This window comes from Camelus bactrianus, chromosome 2 (assembly GCF_048773025.1).
Source record: "Camelus bactrianus isolate YW-2024 breed Bactrian camel chromosome 2, ASM4877302v1, whole genome shotgun sequence".
Lineage (NCBI taxonomy): Eukaryota > Metazoa > Chordata > Mammalia > Artiodactyla > Camelidae > Camelus > Camelus bactrianus.
The window spans coordinates 87,799,444-87,816,275 of NC_133540.1; the positions used below are offsets into that span (position 1 = coordinate 87,799,444).

The window sequence follows — 16,832 nt, forward strand, 5'->3', positions numbered from 1 at the left end:
TGATGGTTTGGACGTTTTTTTTCCCAACTTGTGAGCTGCAGATGAGTGCGTGGAAAGGAATGTGGGTGCAATGAAAATGCCTTACGTTAAGTGAAACAAAAGTGAAATTGCCAACTAAGTGAATGAGCCGACCAGCTCAGGGTAGGCTTTAGAATTATGAATGTTAATTTCCCTAAGGGCAAACATATTACTAATTTTAAATGTTTATTATTTGGGGGGGGTAGTAATTAAGTTGTTCATTTATTTATTTAATGGAGGTACTGGAGATTGAACCCAGGACCTTGTGCATGCTAAGCATGTGCTCTACCACTGTAAAAGTTTTATTTCTTCGTATAAGCTCAGAAATGGATAATGGTGTTCCATCAGTAAATCAATAGATGTTCATCTCTTCATTGTAATCGTAAATACCTAGGCAATGAGCCCTCACCTTTAGACAGGGTGAGGGAATGAATCTGGAGACATCCTCTCATCCCAAAAGGTGCGTCTCTCTTTTTTTGGGGGGGGGGTAATTAATTTGATATGATGTCTTGCCAGTTCCTTGCACATGGTAGGTAGGGGGACAGAAAATAGGCGTTCTTCTCTGTCTCCTACTGCTGAAAGTTTTTTGGCCATGCAGTCGTGTGTGTGCGCCTCAGTGGTCACTGAGAAGCTAAGGAGAAGAAGTGATGGAAATTTCTGGTGTGTCAGCCATGTGGCTTTCATCAGTCAGGACTGCTAACTGCACCCTGTCTTTCTTCTCTAGCTCTGATGCATTTTCTTTGCATTTTCTGTGTGAGCTTTGGTTGATTTTTCTCTGCAACTGGTCTTTATAGGCTGACCAGAGAAAATTAAGAGTGGCCCAAATACGGTAAATGTTTGTTAAGTAGAGAGCAGTGGTATATAATTCAAGGAACTAGGGAAGGCTTAATGAACAAAGGTGGCATTTTTGCCTGGAATTTTAAGGATGGGTAGGATATGCCAGGGGAGATTGAGGATGGAAGCATTCTCTGTGTAGAGGTAGGTGTGCTTTGAAAAGAGTCAACTGTCCAGCTTAAAGTCTACATGGTGGTGGACTTGGAATCTGGCAAAACTGGTTTGAATGATACCTCTGCCATTTAATTGGGCTTTGGTTTCCTCATCTATAAAACAGAGCCAAAAAAAATCTGCTTCACGGAGTTTATGAGGATTAAATAGGCAGATGTTCTAAAGGTCCAGGTGTGGTGGGTGGCACAAAAGCACTCAGTAAACTAGTACTGATTGAAAAGCTGGAAGGGGAGACCAAGTGTGGTGGCCTCGGGGTGTGTTCGTGTTACTAAACTGCACTTAACACTGTAGTCTTTACATAAATGTTCAATTACTGCTTTTTGGTTGATTGATCAAGGGAACCGTTAGACCCCTGGCTAAAAAAGTGGTAGAGCCTGTTTCCTCTTTTCCCGACTCTAAATATTTTAACCTTCATTATTCAGGTATTCTAGGCAACTTTGAATTGATACTTTAAAAAGATACCAATCTACTTTTCCATCTCAATTCCATGAAGCTTCATGAATTCCTCTGTCCAGATATAGCTGGTTTTATAGTGATTGTCCCTTGAGTATTTGGGCATGCGAGCAGCCAGATGCCTTATGGCTGTCACAATGTCTTCCGAATTATTAATATCTGGTCTAAAGAATGGGCAGGAAGTTGGACTGAGGAGGAATCCTGGGGGATAGCTGCCAAGCCTGATTTCCTTACACTGGTGGTTTCAGCTGCCACAGTGCACAAAACCCACTCCTGGTAATAACCAACCTAAGAATGTACAGTTGGTGCAATTGTGGCAAAAGGGGTTTAACTCTGTGTAGCCATGATTACAGTAAGATATATGGTCTGACCCTCGCTATGTGGGAGGGATTTGAGGCTTGGATCCTTCTCAAATCCAAATGGCCAAAGTTACTCTTCTTGTTTTTGCCAGTGTAGTTATCACTTATTTTTCCCTGCCTGCCTTTCATTTTCACTACGTGAATAATAATTATTCTAATGAACCATTGAGGCTTTGGAAGGGTTTAATGGCAGCTCCTTGGATCAGTGCCTAAGACTTCTAATTCTGTTCTTTCTTTCACCCTGGGTCTCATTTAACTTTCTGTTTCTCCTTCCTAGAGAATGTGTGAATTATAGCAAGGATCTCTTGCCAAGCTATAATCTTTCAAGTTTCGATTTCAGTTTAATGCTACCCTGTAATCATCCTATCAAAGACTGTCAGAAACATACTCCCATTCACATATCCCATAACTCTTAATCTATTAATCTAGGAGCATTGAGCTGGGACAGGACCCCATCTCAGTGAGAGGTCTGGGCTGCTGACCCTTTGTGGTTTGTGGGAACAACACACATGGAAATGGAACCTCTACGGTTGCATATATTTTATCATCTCTTTTTGAAAACTGATAGGATTTGGTAATAGACTGTTGTATGTAGTAGGGGTTTCCCAGAATCCTACTTGGGTTCTACCTGATTCTTCAGAAATAACATGATGATAATGATAATGAAAATGCCTCTTTAAGAGACAGTGGAGGTGGTGGAGGGGACTGTGGGAACATTCTTCTGTAACAGCATGTGAAAAGAAGATATGTTTTGCATTAGCTGATCAAGACAAGAAAGCCAGCATCTAAAATCATCCAACAATGGGAAACTTTTGGGAGGAGAGGAAAATTATAATAGAGCCTCTTGGGTCTGCTTTCCTAAGCACGTCAGTATGTGTGAGAAAATCCCTAGTCCAGCTTTCTCTGAGAGCAGGGCAGATGCTTCTGTGATGTGCAGTTAACCTTCTATAATGCAGAAAGCTGTATGTTCTGCTAGTGGGAATATTTATTTATTGTTTTAGGGGTTAATTGGTCCTATGTTTTTGAGAAGGAGAACAGAGTCAGGAAGGAATAAGAAAGCCTTAATTTGATTAGAATAGCAGAAATTGTAGCCATAAATATTGGAGTCAATCTATTAGGTTCTTTGCAAGATAGAATCCCCCCCCCCCTTTTTTTTTAATGCTCTGAAGGACATTTGCATCCAATAGCTTACCATTTGGATGGTTGCCCAGGCTGGTAATCTGGGTTAAAACCTTGGCTAGAAGGAAATTCTATTCCCAAGATCCCCTGGGCTGCTGCTCCAGTGGGAAGATCTGTTCCTAAGTGCCCTGGGCTGTAGGAAGCAGAAAAATCTTTCATGATGTGACCATCAGTGATTGTCCCTAGATCGTTTCCCTCACGCAACACTGGGACAGCTAGTGACAGATCCTGGGCACGTGTTTAGTTATGCGTTGCTTATATGTGCCTTTGCAGTGCGTCACTTTAAGGGGTATGTCCAGTAAATTGAAATGTTAATGAGTTTTATTTCGGCTCTTATATCCTCTACTCTGAGTTATTCTTCAGTTTCTCTAGTTCATTGATTTCCATGCCCTTTGGACCTCTTTCTTTTCCTGCTGTCTCCCTCGATAGACTCTGCTTCTTTCTTTCTCTCCTCTCATCTCCATCCCTTCTCTGCAGCTATGCAGATCTGTTTCACCTTATCATGAGCTGGATCAGATCTGGCCCCCTCTAAGAAAACCTTCCCTTTTTTGCTGTGGTCCATGTTATTCTCCATTGTCTCACCCTGATAACATTTGTACTATATTTCATCATCAGACACTTTGCAGTTGTTTTCTATTTTCTCCCACTGACTTTTCTCCCTATTAATGCATAAGTTCCTTAAGAAGCTTTTGCATTTCCTAGAATTCTTGCGTGTGACAGTCACCTAAGTGTTTGCAAAGTTGACTTTCGTTGTTGGAAGATTTCCTCTGAAGGCAAAGTGACCCTCCAGCTAGTTTGTTGTTAGCTGCTTACCATGTTTGGTGTAAAAGAGTGTGGAAATGCCTTGGTAAACTGATAGAGATCTAGTTTACTATATTTTTACTAATTTCTGCCCCTTCCTCCTCCCCAGAGACTTAGTTGTGTTTTGTTTTGAGTTAGGGAAATGCTAATGTTCATTATTTTAGTCTATCCTAAAGCCACCCAGGAGAACAGAGGAATATTATAACACACGTGTGGTTGGCAGAATCCTAGGTGGCCCCGCCGACCCAGCCCCCTGGTACACATGCCCCGTGCTGCCCCAGGACTAGTGATTATGATGCGATAGTCACACACACTAGGTTGTCTTATGGCACAGTTGACTGTAAGATGTGAAGATTATCCTGAGGGGATGTGACTCAGTCAGTCCCTTAAAAGGGACTGGACTCTTTCTGAAGGAGATTTGAGATATGAGAGGGACATGAGGGATCTTCTGTTGCTGCCTTTGAAGATGAGGTGGCCATGTGGTGAGTAACTGTGGGGAACATTTTGGAGCTGAGCACAGCCCCCAGTTGACAGCAAGGAGAGAAGGACCTCACTCCTATGGTGCAAGGAACTAAATTCTGCCAACATCCTGAGCGAACTTGGAAGTGGAATTTCCCTCAGAGCTTCTGAGCCTGGCTAGCACCTTGACTTCTTCAGCCTTGTGATACCCTGAGCAGAGAACCCAGCCATGCCCCGCCCAGACTTCTGACTTGCAGAAACAAGAACTAATGAATAAGTGTTGTTTCCAACCACCAAGTTTGTGGTCATTTGTTGTAGGGCAGTAGGGACCCAAGACATGCCCTAGCTGTATGCGGACAACCTCTATTCCATCCTGATCATGTTTGATCTAGGGCTGAGGTGAAGATGCAGTGCAACTGTTATCGCAGGAAGATCGTTGAGGATTTTGGTCAGGATGTTTAGTAATATTTACAGAGTGATATCAGATATTCATTTGCATGTTTATTTCATAAGAATGTATTTACCGTGTCTTTGGTCATTTTGGGTATCATTCCTCAACTTCCAGGCACTAGAAATGTATCCCTGCACTCAGAGATGTTCTAGATCAGCCTGGCTGAGGAGCTGGAGATGCTTTAGGAGGAGAAGTCCCTGGTGCCCTTGCTTGTGACTGCCATAGAGCTGGGCTGGATTTTTTTTCTTCTTTCTCAGAGACTGCCATTACATGGTCATGACAGTAACTGAAAACCCCTTCCATTTTCAGAAAGGGACAGAAATAAATGATATCTTTCAAAAAGGAAGTGGCTAATTTATATCCGGTGACAGACATGGTGGCATAGGGCAGGAAGTGTCCCCTCCATATTTCATTCTTTGCTGATGAATGCCTTCAGGGAACAGAGATAAATGAGCTCTGCCATAGGATTTCTCAGCTAGGAAGCACTGAGGAACTGATGTGTGAACATGAGGAGTGGAAATGTGTGGAACCGTAAAACAGTTGAGGACAAGGCTTCTAACTGCTGCGGGCCCTTGATTGTCTTTGACCTCCTGTTCATCACTGTTTTGAGAAAGCTTGTCTGGAAGGTCTACCATCCTGTAAAGGCAGGGCAGAAAGGACAAAAATGACCCAGACCAGCAATGGTGAGAATTTGGGTGGGTTCCTCCTCTGCAAGAAAGGTGATATGTTGGGGATAACATTGGGTTATTTGGGATCCCCTTGGAAAGTGGAGGGTTTTGAAATGATTAGTGACTCTCCGCCATGGTTTTCTCATTAGCTCTCCTTGGTGCTTGCTGAGCGAAGGGCTTTTCTCTCTCCGTGATGTCTATAGAGTGGTATGAGGGAACAGCTGTAGCATCTGTTTCCAATTGGATCGTGCCTTTCTAAATACCTCTTGCCTATTTGTCACATTGCTTCCCTCCCACCCCCGTCTTCCTCTGAGCCCTGCAAAATTTGTAAGAGTCCCTGGAATGCACACGTGGGCCTTGTCATTCCCAAACATGAGACTTTCTGCTGATCAGCACTTTGCAACGTTAGGCCCTTATAGGCGTTCATCACTTTGACTCAAACAGAAAGACTGGTCTTTGGAAACTTAAGAAAATGTCTTCTTTGTTGTTGCTGTTGGTTCTTGGCATCCAGTTAGATGTAACCTTTCAGAATTTACACAGGCTTTCAGAAAAAAGAAAACATTCTGACTGTAAGAAAAAACGTGCTACCACTTTTTACAGATTTTGGATTGTCACACTTCGTAGCTCTTTGCTGCAAGTCTGTTTTACTAATAAGCCAGTACCTCCTCCTTCCCGGCCCTCCCCTCTCCTCCCGAGGATCCAGGGTTGTGAGCAACATGGGCTCTGTTCACTTCCTATATCCATTTTTGGAGACTTTTTTTTTTAATTGAAGTGTAATCGATTTACAGTGTTGTGTTGGTCTGTGATGAACAGCATAGTGATTCAGTCATACACACATATATATACTTTCTTCGTATTCTTTTTCATTATAGATTCTTACAAGATATTGACTGTAGTGCCCTGTGCTATACAGTAGGACCTTGTTGTCTATCTGTTCTGTACATAGTAGTTTGTATTTGCTAATTCCAAACTCCTAAATTTATCCCTCCGCCCCGCTCCGTAGCCATAAGTTTGTTTTCTGTGTCTGTGAGTCCGTTTCTGTTTCGTAAATAAGTTGGTTTGTGTCATTTTTTTACATTCCACCTAACTGCTGTGTGAGAAATCTGATGTCGAATGGGACAAAGGTGACACTCACCACAGACAAAGGAGCAGGATCCTGGCTGTTCTCTGTGAGGGGGACGTGGAGAAGCCAGAGGAACAGGAGCCCGGGTGGAAGAAGAGCGGAAGCACGCTGTCCCCAGGCCTCTCGCCCAGGCTTCACCCGCTACCCTGCCCGTTCTTGTCCCAGGCCGGCCCAGGAGGACGGAGGGCAGGGCGCCCGGCGCCAGGCTCGCCCTGGGAGCTCGCCGAGGTTCCGCCTCTCTCCGCCTGGCCGTGTGTGTAGGGAGGACCAACCAGCCGCTGTACCTGCCCCCTTATCTGAGAATGAGGAGGTTGGAAAATACAATTTCTGTGAAACATCGCACTAGATACAAAGTGGGGTGAGGTCTGGTGGGGGTGGTGTTAGGAAAAGAGGGTCGTCCAAGTCATGGGTCTGCAGGCTCAGAAATAGAAATCAGCTGGTGATGCACTTATGTCAGCTAAGAGGGGTGGGTGGGAAAGGTTTGGCCCAAAAAGGGGTGATGGGTGGTTATTACGTCCGGGTGCAGAGGAGAAAATCTAACCTGAGACTGACAGCTTCAGGAATCTTCGCTGTCCAATTTGGAGGAGAGCGAGGGTTTAAGATGATGAAACAGTAGACTTTTTTCTTCTGCAAGAGGGTAGAGGCCTATAAATTTATGCAGATTTTTGGCATGCTTACGAATTGATATTATTCTCGGGGCCTCTAATTCTTTGAAGTAAATGTTGCCTCCATTTGACATAAGAAAATGGGAGGAAGGGCAGATTTGAATTGAGAATGAGGGATAGAGTGCTTTCCACTTAAAAGAGGTTGGCTTAGAGGTGCCTGGGCATTGGATGCACAGGAGGGAGACAGGGCTGCCGGTCATGACTTGGAATTTGTTAGCCTGTGGTTGGTCACTAACCACATGGGCAGGGATGAAGTTGTCCAAGAAAAGTGTGTCAAAAGAGCTGAGAGGATGGGGAGGATTATATTAATTCTTGCCACAGCTTGGTGAGCTAGTTTATTTTAAAGCTGACAAAACTGAGGCTGAGAAGTTAAACGACTTACCCCAGATCACACTAAAGAGCTAAACAGTGGCAGAGTTGTCCCGAGTCCCCTGACCTCAGGTGTCAAATGCCTTCCACTGCACCATTCTGCTTTTTTGCTTATTCTCATCACTTTCTACATGACTTGGTTCTGTTTTTAGAAGAAATAACTACTCATTTATTTTATCTTATAACCTACCCATTAGTTGCAATGAAAATTTTTTAGTATTTATTTATTATTATTGTTACTTGCATTTCCTGATTTTTAAAATTTCTTCTTTTCTATTATAAAAGTGTGAAGGTTTTTTTTTTGGTAATAATTCAAATATTATAGAAACATAACAATTAGAAAGTAAAAATTCCCTATAATTCTACTGTCCCCAAAGAAAACCCCTATACCATATTATTTCTGCAAGGATCTGGAAAAGCAAAATTTGTTCCTCCACTGGGAGTCTCTCGGATAGAGTTGCTTAAAGATGGCATTGATATTAGGGCAGTTACTGGGTATTTAGTAACCAAGATCTTTTCTGGTTACTTGGTGCTGTGTCAGGGATGGCTCTCGGTTTGATAGTCAGAGCTGACATCTTCAGCTCTGTGGCTTGGGGACTGGCCCCTGGCTGCTTTTTTTTTTTTTTCCCCCTCAATCCTAGCTTCCAGCTGGGCTGCACCCAAGTTCTTTCCTCATATGGTTTTCCTCCTCACAATCCCCTCTCCTTCCTGGCTCGCTCTCTTCTGCTGCTGTGAGAGACAGTTTCCTTGAGGGCTTTCTTGGCTCCATTCTGGGGATTTCATGGTATAGATGACAAGCCAGGTAGCAAATGTTGTCCAAGTCATCCTTAAAGAACGCGCTCCTCATTGGTAATGAGATGCCGCCGACATTTTATGTTATGGAAGTGACCCCAGCATTGCTGAGCCCTGAAAACATCCCAGTGCAGGCTTCATAGTTGTGGTTTGGGTTGAGACTTTGCATTCCAGTGTTTTCCCTTCTGCATGAGAACTAAGGGCGTTTCCTATCTTCCCACCAACTTTCCTTTCTTTAAAAGAGAATATGAAACCAGTTCAGTACTCTCTAGAAGTGTATGTATTTACAAAACTGATCAATCGGATACTTGGGTAGAACTTACTTCTTGGACAGTTTGTGAGGCCAGGATTTCTCCAAATACTGGGAAGTGGCTGGTGATCGGTCAGTGATTTCATATGAGAAAAAGGATGTTCTAGTCTTTGCCTCTCTCCACCTGGATGTCATCTGTAGTACCGAAACAGAGCCTCAAAAAAGACTCTATCTAAGGCGATGAAGGAGTACGTATCTCTTCTCTTCTCTAAGTGGGCATCTTTATGGGAAAAGAGAGTAAAGGGAGGGAGTATGCCCCATGGTTCCCTCTCAGCTCTATTTAAGATTGGAGATTCATTTTCTTAAGACTTGAGTCTTAATTATTTCTGCCTCCTCCCATCAGGCAATTCTGGTCAAAAGACTTTTTGTTTTCATCTGAATACAGAAAACCTGCACATCAGCTGTATATAGGAGCTGTCTACTAAATTAATATCGAAAAATGCTGCAGAATAACACGTGTTTCTACACACTGTAAGCTGGTGAATTCATTGGAAGAAAGACTAGTTCATCACATGAGTTGTAAAGGTTGCATCACATCCTGTACTTTGGATAGATTATGATTATACATCTGTGACTATTGGATTAACATCTGTGTCCCACTAGACTGTATGTTCCATGAGTTAATGCTTTGTTTTCTCAATGTCATCATCTCCTTAGCATTCAGTACTGTATCTCACACGTTTGTACTCAATAAATATTTCTTCTGTGAGTGAAAGCATGAATAAAGATTTGCTTTTCTTCTTGAAGACAGATGATTAACTTACACAGAAGAGTTATTTTCTATATTTTGTTTTGAGGCTATAAACCCACTTTTCAAAAAGTGCTGGAAGACTGCAGATATTGCTGAAGGAAAAAAAGTTTTTAAGCAGGACAGTTGTAGGGAGTGGGTGAGTAACTTTTGCTTTAAAACTAAGTCAAATTATTAGAGTTAAGCAAGCAAAAATGCGAAGTTCATGTGGAAAACACAGAGGTACACACAAAGATTTCTATTACATTTGGAGTTAACCAGGATAACTGACAGTAATTCCCTTGCAAGCATCATGCAAAAATTGAGTCATCTTGATCTGACGAGAAAAAATACTACCAAGTTTTTGCCCTGTGTTGACTTTCCTTAGGCAAAATGACCGATTTAGATTTATGCATCTCTGATTTCCAGACTTAGGAAATCTTAGAATTAGCGTTAGAACCAAAGACTTTGCTTAGAGGTCATTTTGTTAAATCTCATTTTGCAGATGAGGAAACATAAGCCCAGAGATTAAATGCCTTGGATCAATATAATTCATTATCTACAAAATGAGGCTTTGAGAAGAATGTAATTTCTAGCTTTCTAGTAATAAAAGAAGTTATCTGTTAATTTTAAAGATAATAATTTAAATATTAAAGGAGAAAAGTCTTTTTAAATTTTAATTGTAATAGCTAATTTTAAAGGTAATAATTCTAACTGTTTTCAGCGTACAGGAAAACATGTCACCTTGGTAACACACGCTCCTGCTTCCGTTGACTGATAAGGATCAGCAGCTGTAGACCACCTACTAACCGTGGCTTCTGAGGCCTTTGGTTTTAAAAGGAAAGAAATGGGTCATCACCTTGAGTATGAGTGAATAGAATCCATCGGGGCACATCCAGTTTGTTAATTTCAAGAGGCTCTAGACCGGGTTAAGAGAGAAGGAAGAGTGAAGATGGGGGCCCCTTCATGGTCTCCAGCTGTGGAGGATGTTGCTGCCTGCAAACGGGAAGGGACGCTGTGGCCTCCCTGACCGCCCCCCCCCCCAAGCTGTGTAAGTGAGCTTCCTGTTGAGGGTGGATTTTCTTCACACTAGAGTCCCCATTCTCTTGCCTAGTTCTTTTTCCCACTTTGTTCCTCTGTTAGTGATGCTTCTTCCCTGGTTAGTTGGCGGGCTTTGCCCATCTGCAGCTTCTCCCAGTGCACCCATAGGAGAGCTCCTGATTTTAAAGTTAAAACTGTCTCATAGAAAAAAAAAAAATTATGGTTACCAGCAGAGAGAGGGGGTGGGAGGGATAAATTGGGAGTTCGGGATTTGCAGATATTAACTACTATGTATAAGATAGATAAACAACAAGGTCCTACTGTATAGCACAGGGAAATACATTCACTATCTTGTAATAAACTAGAATGAAAAAGAATATGAAAAGGAATATATATGTATACCTGAATCAGTATGCTGTACACCAGAAACTAATACAACATTGTAAATTGACTATACTTCAATTAAAAAATAAATGAAATAACATTACATCTGTTTCTTCCTCCCACCTAATTTAGGGGAAGGAAACCCCAGTTTGCTGAGGACCTCTTCAATGCTGGCACTCTCACACATACCATTTCCTTAGTTCCTCCCAGCCACCCTGCCAAGTCCTCCATCTTTACTGGTGGAGCAACAGAGACTAAAACAAGTAGGGATTCAAAACCATGGCTGTCTATATCCAAGCCTTTTGCCGTCCTGCTTCTGGCTAATCAAGATTGGAAATTGTGGAACATACTTTAAAGCAGCACTCAGAATGTAGGTGTTGGCACACATTCTTCTATCATTTGTTTTATAATTATTTCAGTAGTGAAGTCAGCTAGGCATCTTCTGAAAAATGTGTTAATTATAATCTTCAGAGTTCACATTCCTGATAAAGTGACCCTTTGAGCATAGATAGCATTTATTTGGAAGGCTCCTGCAAGCTAGACTTTTGTTTTCCTGGTAGATTAGGAGAGCGCCAACCTTCCTAAAAGAAGCCCCTCTGAATTTCCGTAGCCAAAAGCTACCTGTTTCCCCTTTGTCATCCCAGAGTTAAAGTGATGGTATTAATCACTTTTATCCTTAATAATATTACATTTATTTATGTCCTGCTTCTACTGCTCCATTGTAAATCTCTGAAGGGCAGGAAGAGTGTTTATCAGTGAATAACAAAATAACGTATTTTGCCCTCTTAGAGCTTTGAGCAATGAGGTTTTTTTTGAATGAACAAATAAGTAATTGTGTTCATGTCAAGACGATCTGAAAAGAGAAAAAATGAGATTGTCAAGTTAAAGACTGGTTGCTTTATTTTATACCGTAGAATTTAGTCATAACCCATTTCAGGATGGAGTGGGCATAGAAACCATGTGAGTACAACCCCTCCCTAGGTAGATTAGCAAGTGGAGGACTAAATCAATTACGGTCTTACAGTTATTACTCAGTGCCTCCAAGTTGGCACTTTCATCTCAAAAATGGTCCAAACCAAGTTTTTTATTATTGACTTCATGTGCCATGGATGCAAAAATCAAAGTCTGCTCTCAGCATCGCCAGGACCAGTGAAAATATGTATTTATGGCTACTGTGCCAATTCTAATTCTCAACTTCCACTCTTATGGTTGCCATAGAATTATGATTTTAGAGAACTTTTTTTTCCTTTCTATTTTAGTATATTGGATTTCAAAAGCAGCTAAAGTCCTTGTGTTGTTTGGGGCTATGTGGGAACTTAGATCACCATGCGACAACAGTGACTAAGTGGGAGGACTCTGGACTCTGGAACCTGACCTCCTGGGTTCACATTTCAGGCTCTCATTACAGGTCTTTTTTGGCTGTGTTACCTTGAGCAAGTTACTGAACTTCTGTGCCTCTGTTTTCTCAACTGTCAGTTAAGGTCAAATAACAATAGTAATTACCTCACGGAAGTGTTAAGATGAACTAACTAGTTCATTGATGTTTAGGGCTTTTCTGGAACATGGGTCAACAAATGTTAGCTGTTCTGATGATGATCATGGATACCAAATAGCTTGAGCCACTTTTATCCAATCATTATTTTCCTTTTCTTGATAAGGGGAGTATTTCCTGAAATTTTCCTGAGTAAACATTCCTGAGATTTCATAATAAAGACAATGCTGGAGATAAAATTTCTGTGGGATCTTGAATGTTTGGCTGTGTACACATTGGGTCTAAGGCCCTTCCAGATAGAGGAAATAGTATGAGTCAAGTCTGATGGGGAGAGCCCTGGGGTTGTCCCAGGAACTGTTAGTAATTCTGTTTAACTGCAGTGGAAGGTGCTCCCTGGGGAGGCGTAGGGTATTCGATAGGAAAAGAGATTTGAATTTAGCACACGAAGGCCCTGAGATGGCAGGCCGGGGAGTTTGGGTTGAGGGCCTTTGAGTACTAGGATCCCTTTGGCAGCAAGGCAGAGAGGGGAAGGGTTAGAGGGAGTGGGATCAAGGCAAGGAGACCTGTTGGAAAGCTGTTAAATTAGTACAGACATACAACATTAAGAGTGAACCCTAACGTGAACTGTGGAACTTGGTTGATAATAATGTGTCCATGTTGGTTCATTGATTGTACCAAATACGCCACACTGATAAGGGATATTGAGAGTAGGGGAGTATATTTTGTGAGTGGGGAGTGCTTTGTGGGAACTCTGTATTTTTTGCTCAACTCTACTGTAAACCTGAAACTGCTCTAAAAAAATAATCTATTTAAAAAAATATTACAAACAAAGAGGAGGAGGATGTGGCATTGATAACATTTTGGGATTGATGCAGGCAGGTGGGTCTTGAGCACAGATACACACTGTTAACAGAAATAGGGAACTTGGGAGTTGGGGTGAGTTTGCGATGGAGGGATATGATTTCAGTTTTGTGAAGACCAGTTTGAGGTACAGAGAGGACGACCCAGGAGAACCGCCCTTTTGGTAGAAATTCAGAACTGGACTGCAGGCAGAGTTCAGTACTAGAGATGAAATTCTGAGGGTCATTTCTAGGTGTGTGATAGTGGTAAAGACATGAGGATCTCAGATTCCCTGAGATCATGGCTGTAGACCCCAAAGACAGCCCACATTCTTTGGATAGAGACAGCTAAGGCATTAGGCCGTAAGTGTGGTACCATGAAATGCTGGTGTGTAGGAATTCATTTCAGCTGCTGTGGGTGAGTTAGAGCCTCCCCTCACATGTCTGTCCTACAGCGCTTTTCAGTTTTGAAGCCTGTTCATGAACCAAAGGAGGAACTTCGTATTTTCCATTTCCCCATCACATACTGGTGGGCAGTAGCCCTCAGGAGTCGTTTTTAATACCAGGCAGAGAAACAGGCTCACATGATGGAATTTTAAAATGGCATTATACAATGTACATATTTTGTATGACAAAGTTAGAAGACAGAGACTCTGAAGACATAAACTTAAATTAAAAAACAAAACTTTTAGACCAAACTGTTTTATAACCCTTCATTTTGTGTGTGGTTTCCAGGGGGTGTAAAAATACTCAGTGGGTGTGTGGGTGGTTTCTCGTGTTTTGGAAATGGTGAGAATATGAGATGCTGAGCAGTGGATTCTGGGCTGAGAGCTGTAATCACTAACTCTGATTCTTTCCCAGGATTGGCTCCTGGGTGCATATCTGAATCTGAAAACCCAACAACGGTCCAGAATCCACAGCAATAAACCACTCTTTCCTGCACACCGCCCCCGACACACCAAAAAAAAATTAGAATTATTATGGCAAAGAGGAAAGGGAATGGAGGAGGATGGTTCTTCCTTGCCTTGTCTCCTTTCATGTTTTTGCTGACTGTTCCAGTCAGCGCTGCATCAGAGAAGGCTGGGATGGTGGTTTCTCCTCGCCTGCAACACAGCAGCCCCTGCACAGCTGCGATGGAAAGAGTTCTAAATATAACCCAGACCCATTTCAAATCTTCCTCCCCGTCTTGGCGGATGTGGTAAACACCCTAAAAATACCTGCTGTCTGAACCTTTGAGGTATCTGAAGAGGAAGGGGCAGGTGGTAGAATTAGGGCCGCGGGGTGGTGTTGGGAGGCCCGGCCAGCTCCCAGGGCTGCTGCCCACGGGCCCTGCTCCCAAAGCTGCTTGGCGAGCGGTCAGCCATGCCATCCTGCTCAAGGATAAGAGCCCACTCTCGAGTCTCATATTCACTGTTGGCAGGTTTCAAGGGAACTATTCATAGACAGGGCATCTGTTCCCTGTCCCATTGACCTCAAACCTGCAGCTGCCACCGTGGTACCCAGGCAGTGCGGGGGTGGGGGTTATCTTATTTCACAGAATCGGAATTGTAGAGCTAGCAAGGCCCTTAGACATATTATTCATAAAACTTCCATTAAAATCACTGCATTTGGGGAGTCATTTCTCTGCCTGTGTAGTGATCATGGTAATTTAGAAATGGAGTCTGAGTCTTGCATTATTAAAAGAAATCACTCTCCAGTATTCAGTTTCTTGTAATAACATATAATGGAAAAGAATCTGAAAAGAAAAAAATATATATGTGTATATATGTATACCTGCAACTAACATTGTAAATCAGCTACTCTTAAATCTTTTTTAATTTTTTATAAGAAATTAAAAAAGAGAAATCACTCATTTCATAACACACAGGAGGATCATGAAATCAGTCTTGTTAAAAATATTGACTAAGCGATCCTGCATAAGGCTTTTTATTTTTAAATTTTAAATTAAAAAAAATTGAAGTATGGTTGGTTTACAATGTTGTGCTAATTTCTGGTGTACAGCGTAATGATTCATTTATACATACATGTATTCCTTTCCATATTATTTTCTATTATAGTCTATTACAAGGTGTTGAGTGTATTTCCCTGTGTTGTACATTAGGACCTTGCTGTTTATCTAAAGCCCTTTTATTTTTTAATTAAAAATGGGAATTTGAGGCTGATTCTCACCCCAAATTTAGTGTCTTGAATTTAAAGTTCACTGACAGCACAGCCAGACACCGAGAGTCTTGTTTTTAGGGAGGTTTTCAATATCTAGTTTCTAGAATTCCAGACCATCACTGTGGTATTTAATTGAAGAACCACAGCTGACCTCTGTTTTCTTGGGAAAGAAAGATTTCGCAGATCTCCAATACCCACAGGTGTGTTGCGCAGGCAGTCAGCACCATCTTACAAAACCGCATAAATCACCCCACTTTTTAAATATATGATAACTACCTTAGCCCAGTCTCCTTCAGTAGAGTCAGAAGGTGCAGGGAATGCAGAACCTGTGCTTGGAGCTGTCGGGGAGAGCAGAGGGGCCCCCAGGAAGCCCGTACAGCTCACGGAGGAGAAGGGATCAAGTCCTACATTGCATTCTTTTCAATATGTTCATTACGGTGGTTACAGAATTTCCATAATGGTTTGCGTCCTCCGCTGTGAGCTTCTTAAATCTCCTTCCTGTATCTGGGAGAGTGTCATTTATTTTTCCCTCATGGATTGGGAAGTAAATGGAAGTGGTTGGAGTTTTTGTCACTTAACATGTATCTGAAACAGCAGCCACCTCTAGAAGCTCATTTCCATGGGACCAGGGCACCTGTAGCAGGACCTGAGCTGCGTGGGAGATGGTCTGCTCTGGGAGTCGGTGTGATTTTGTGGGGAGAGCGTGGTCTGGAGTTGTTGGCAGTTTCGGTTGTGTAGAAGCCAGGGAGGGTGTGGACACAGGGGGGTCACTGTTTTCATGCATGTCAAGGAGAAAGGATGGGAGAGGGAGGGGTCCCCAGGTGGCATCATCACAGGTTCTCAAACCTTTCCCTCTGAAATTCCAGAATGAAGACCTTCGAAACTTGTCCCTTTCTGGCCATGTTGGATTTGACAGTCTTCCCGACCAGCTGGTCAACAAGTCCACTTCTCAAGGATTCTGTTTCAACATCCTGTGTGTTGGTGAGTGACTCATCCCTTGCTCCAAGCAAGGAGTCTGACTCTTAAGTGTTGGCACGTGACTGTCAGAGGGGTGTGTTTCGGGAAATGGTATTTTTACTCTTTTATTATTAGTAAAGCAGGGCAATAATACCCATTCCGTGTAGGTCACATAGTTACAAAGATTGAGATTATATTTAGGTAGATGCTTTGTGAGCTTTGTGGTGTTACTTAAATTATTATTTTTATTTGCATCATACAGTCAAGCAAGTAGTTTAATATTGTTATTTAGCCACTTATTTGAATTTTTGGTGGATGGAAGGACTTAGGCCCTAACTAGACTAAAGGAAGTTGGAAGAAGGAACAGAAATGTACATACATAGGAGGATCATTGAAAAGCATTTTAAGAATTTGTTTCTGTTTCTCTGACTATGTGCAGTAGTCACCTCCATTAAAGTCTTTTTAAAGATATGCTACCTATAGTGAGTGAAATCTGAAACTGCTCTAACTACTTTAGTAAGCTTACAATGTTAAAAAATTTTGCGTTTAGTGCAAAAGACAACTTAAAATTCTATTTTAT

General features: G+C 42.1%; 1 protein-coding gene across 5 annotated transcripts in view; it reads left to right on the forward strand.

Moving 5' to 3' along the window:
• SEPTIN11 (septin 11) overlaps window positions 1–16,832 on the forward strand; it is an 82,017-nt gene that overhangs the window by 24,357 nt on the left and 40,828 nt on the right. For all 5 annotated transcript variants that reach the window (XM_074345725.1, XM_074345736.1, XM_074345721.1 and 2 more), the window contains exon 2: window positions 16,162–16,276. In XM_074345725.1, coding sequence (XP_074201826.1) covers window positions 16,162–16,276 — 115 coding nt within the window. The remainder of the gene's footprint in view (window positions 1–16,161; window positions 16,277–16,832) is intronic.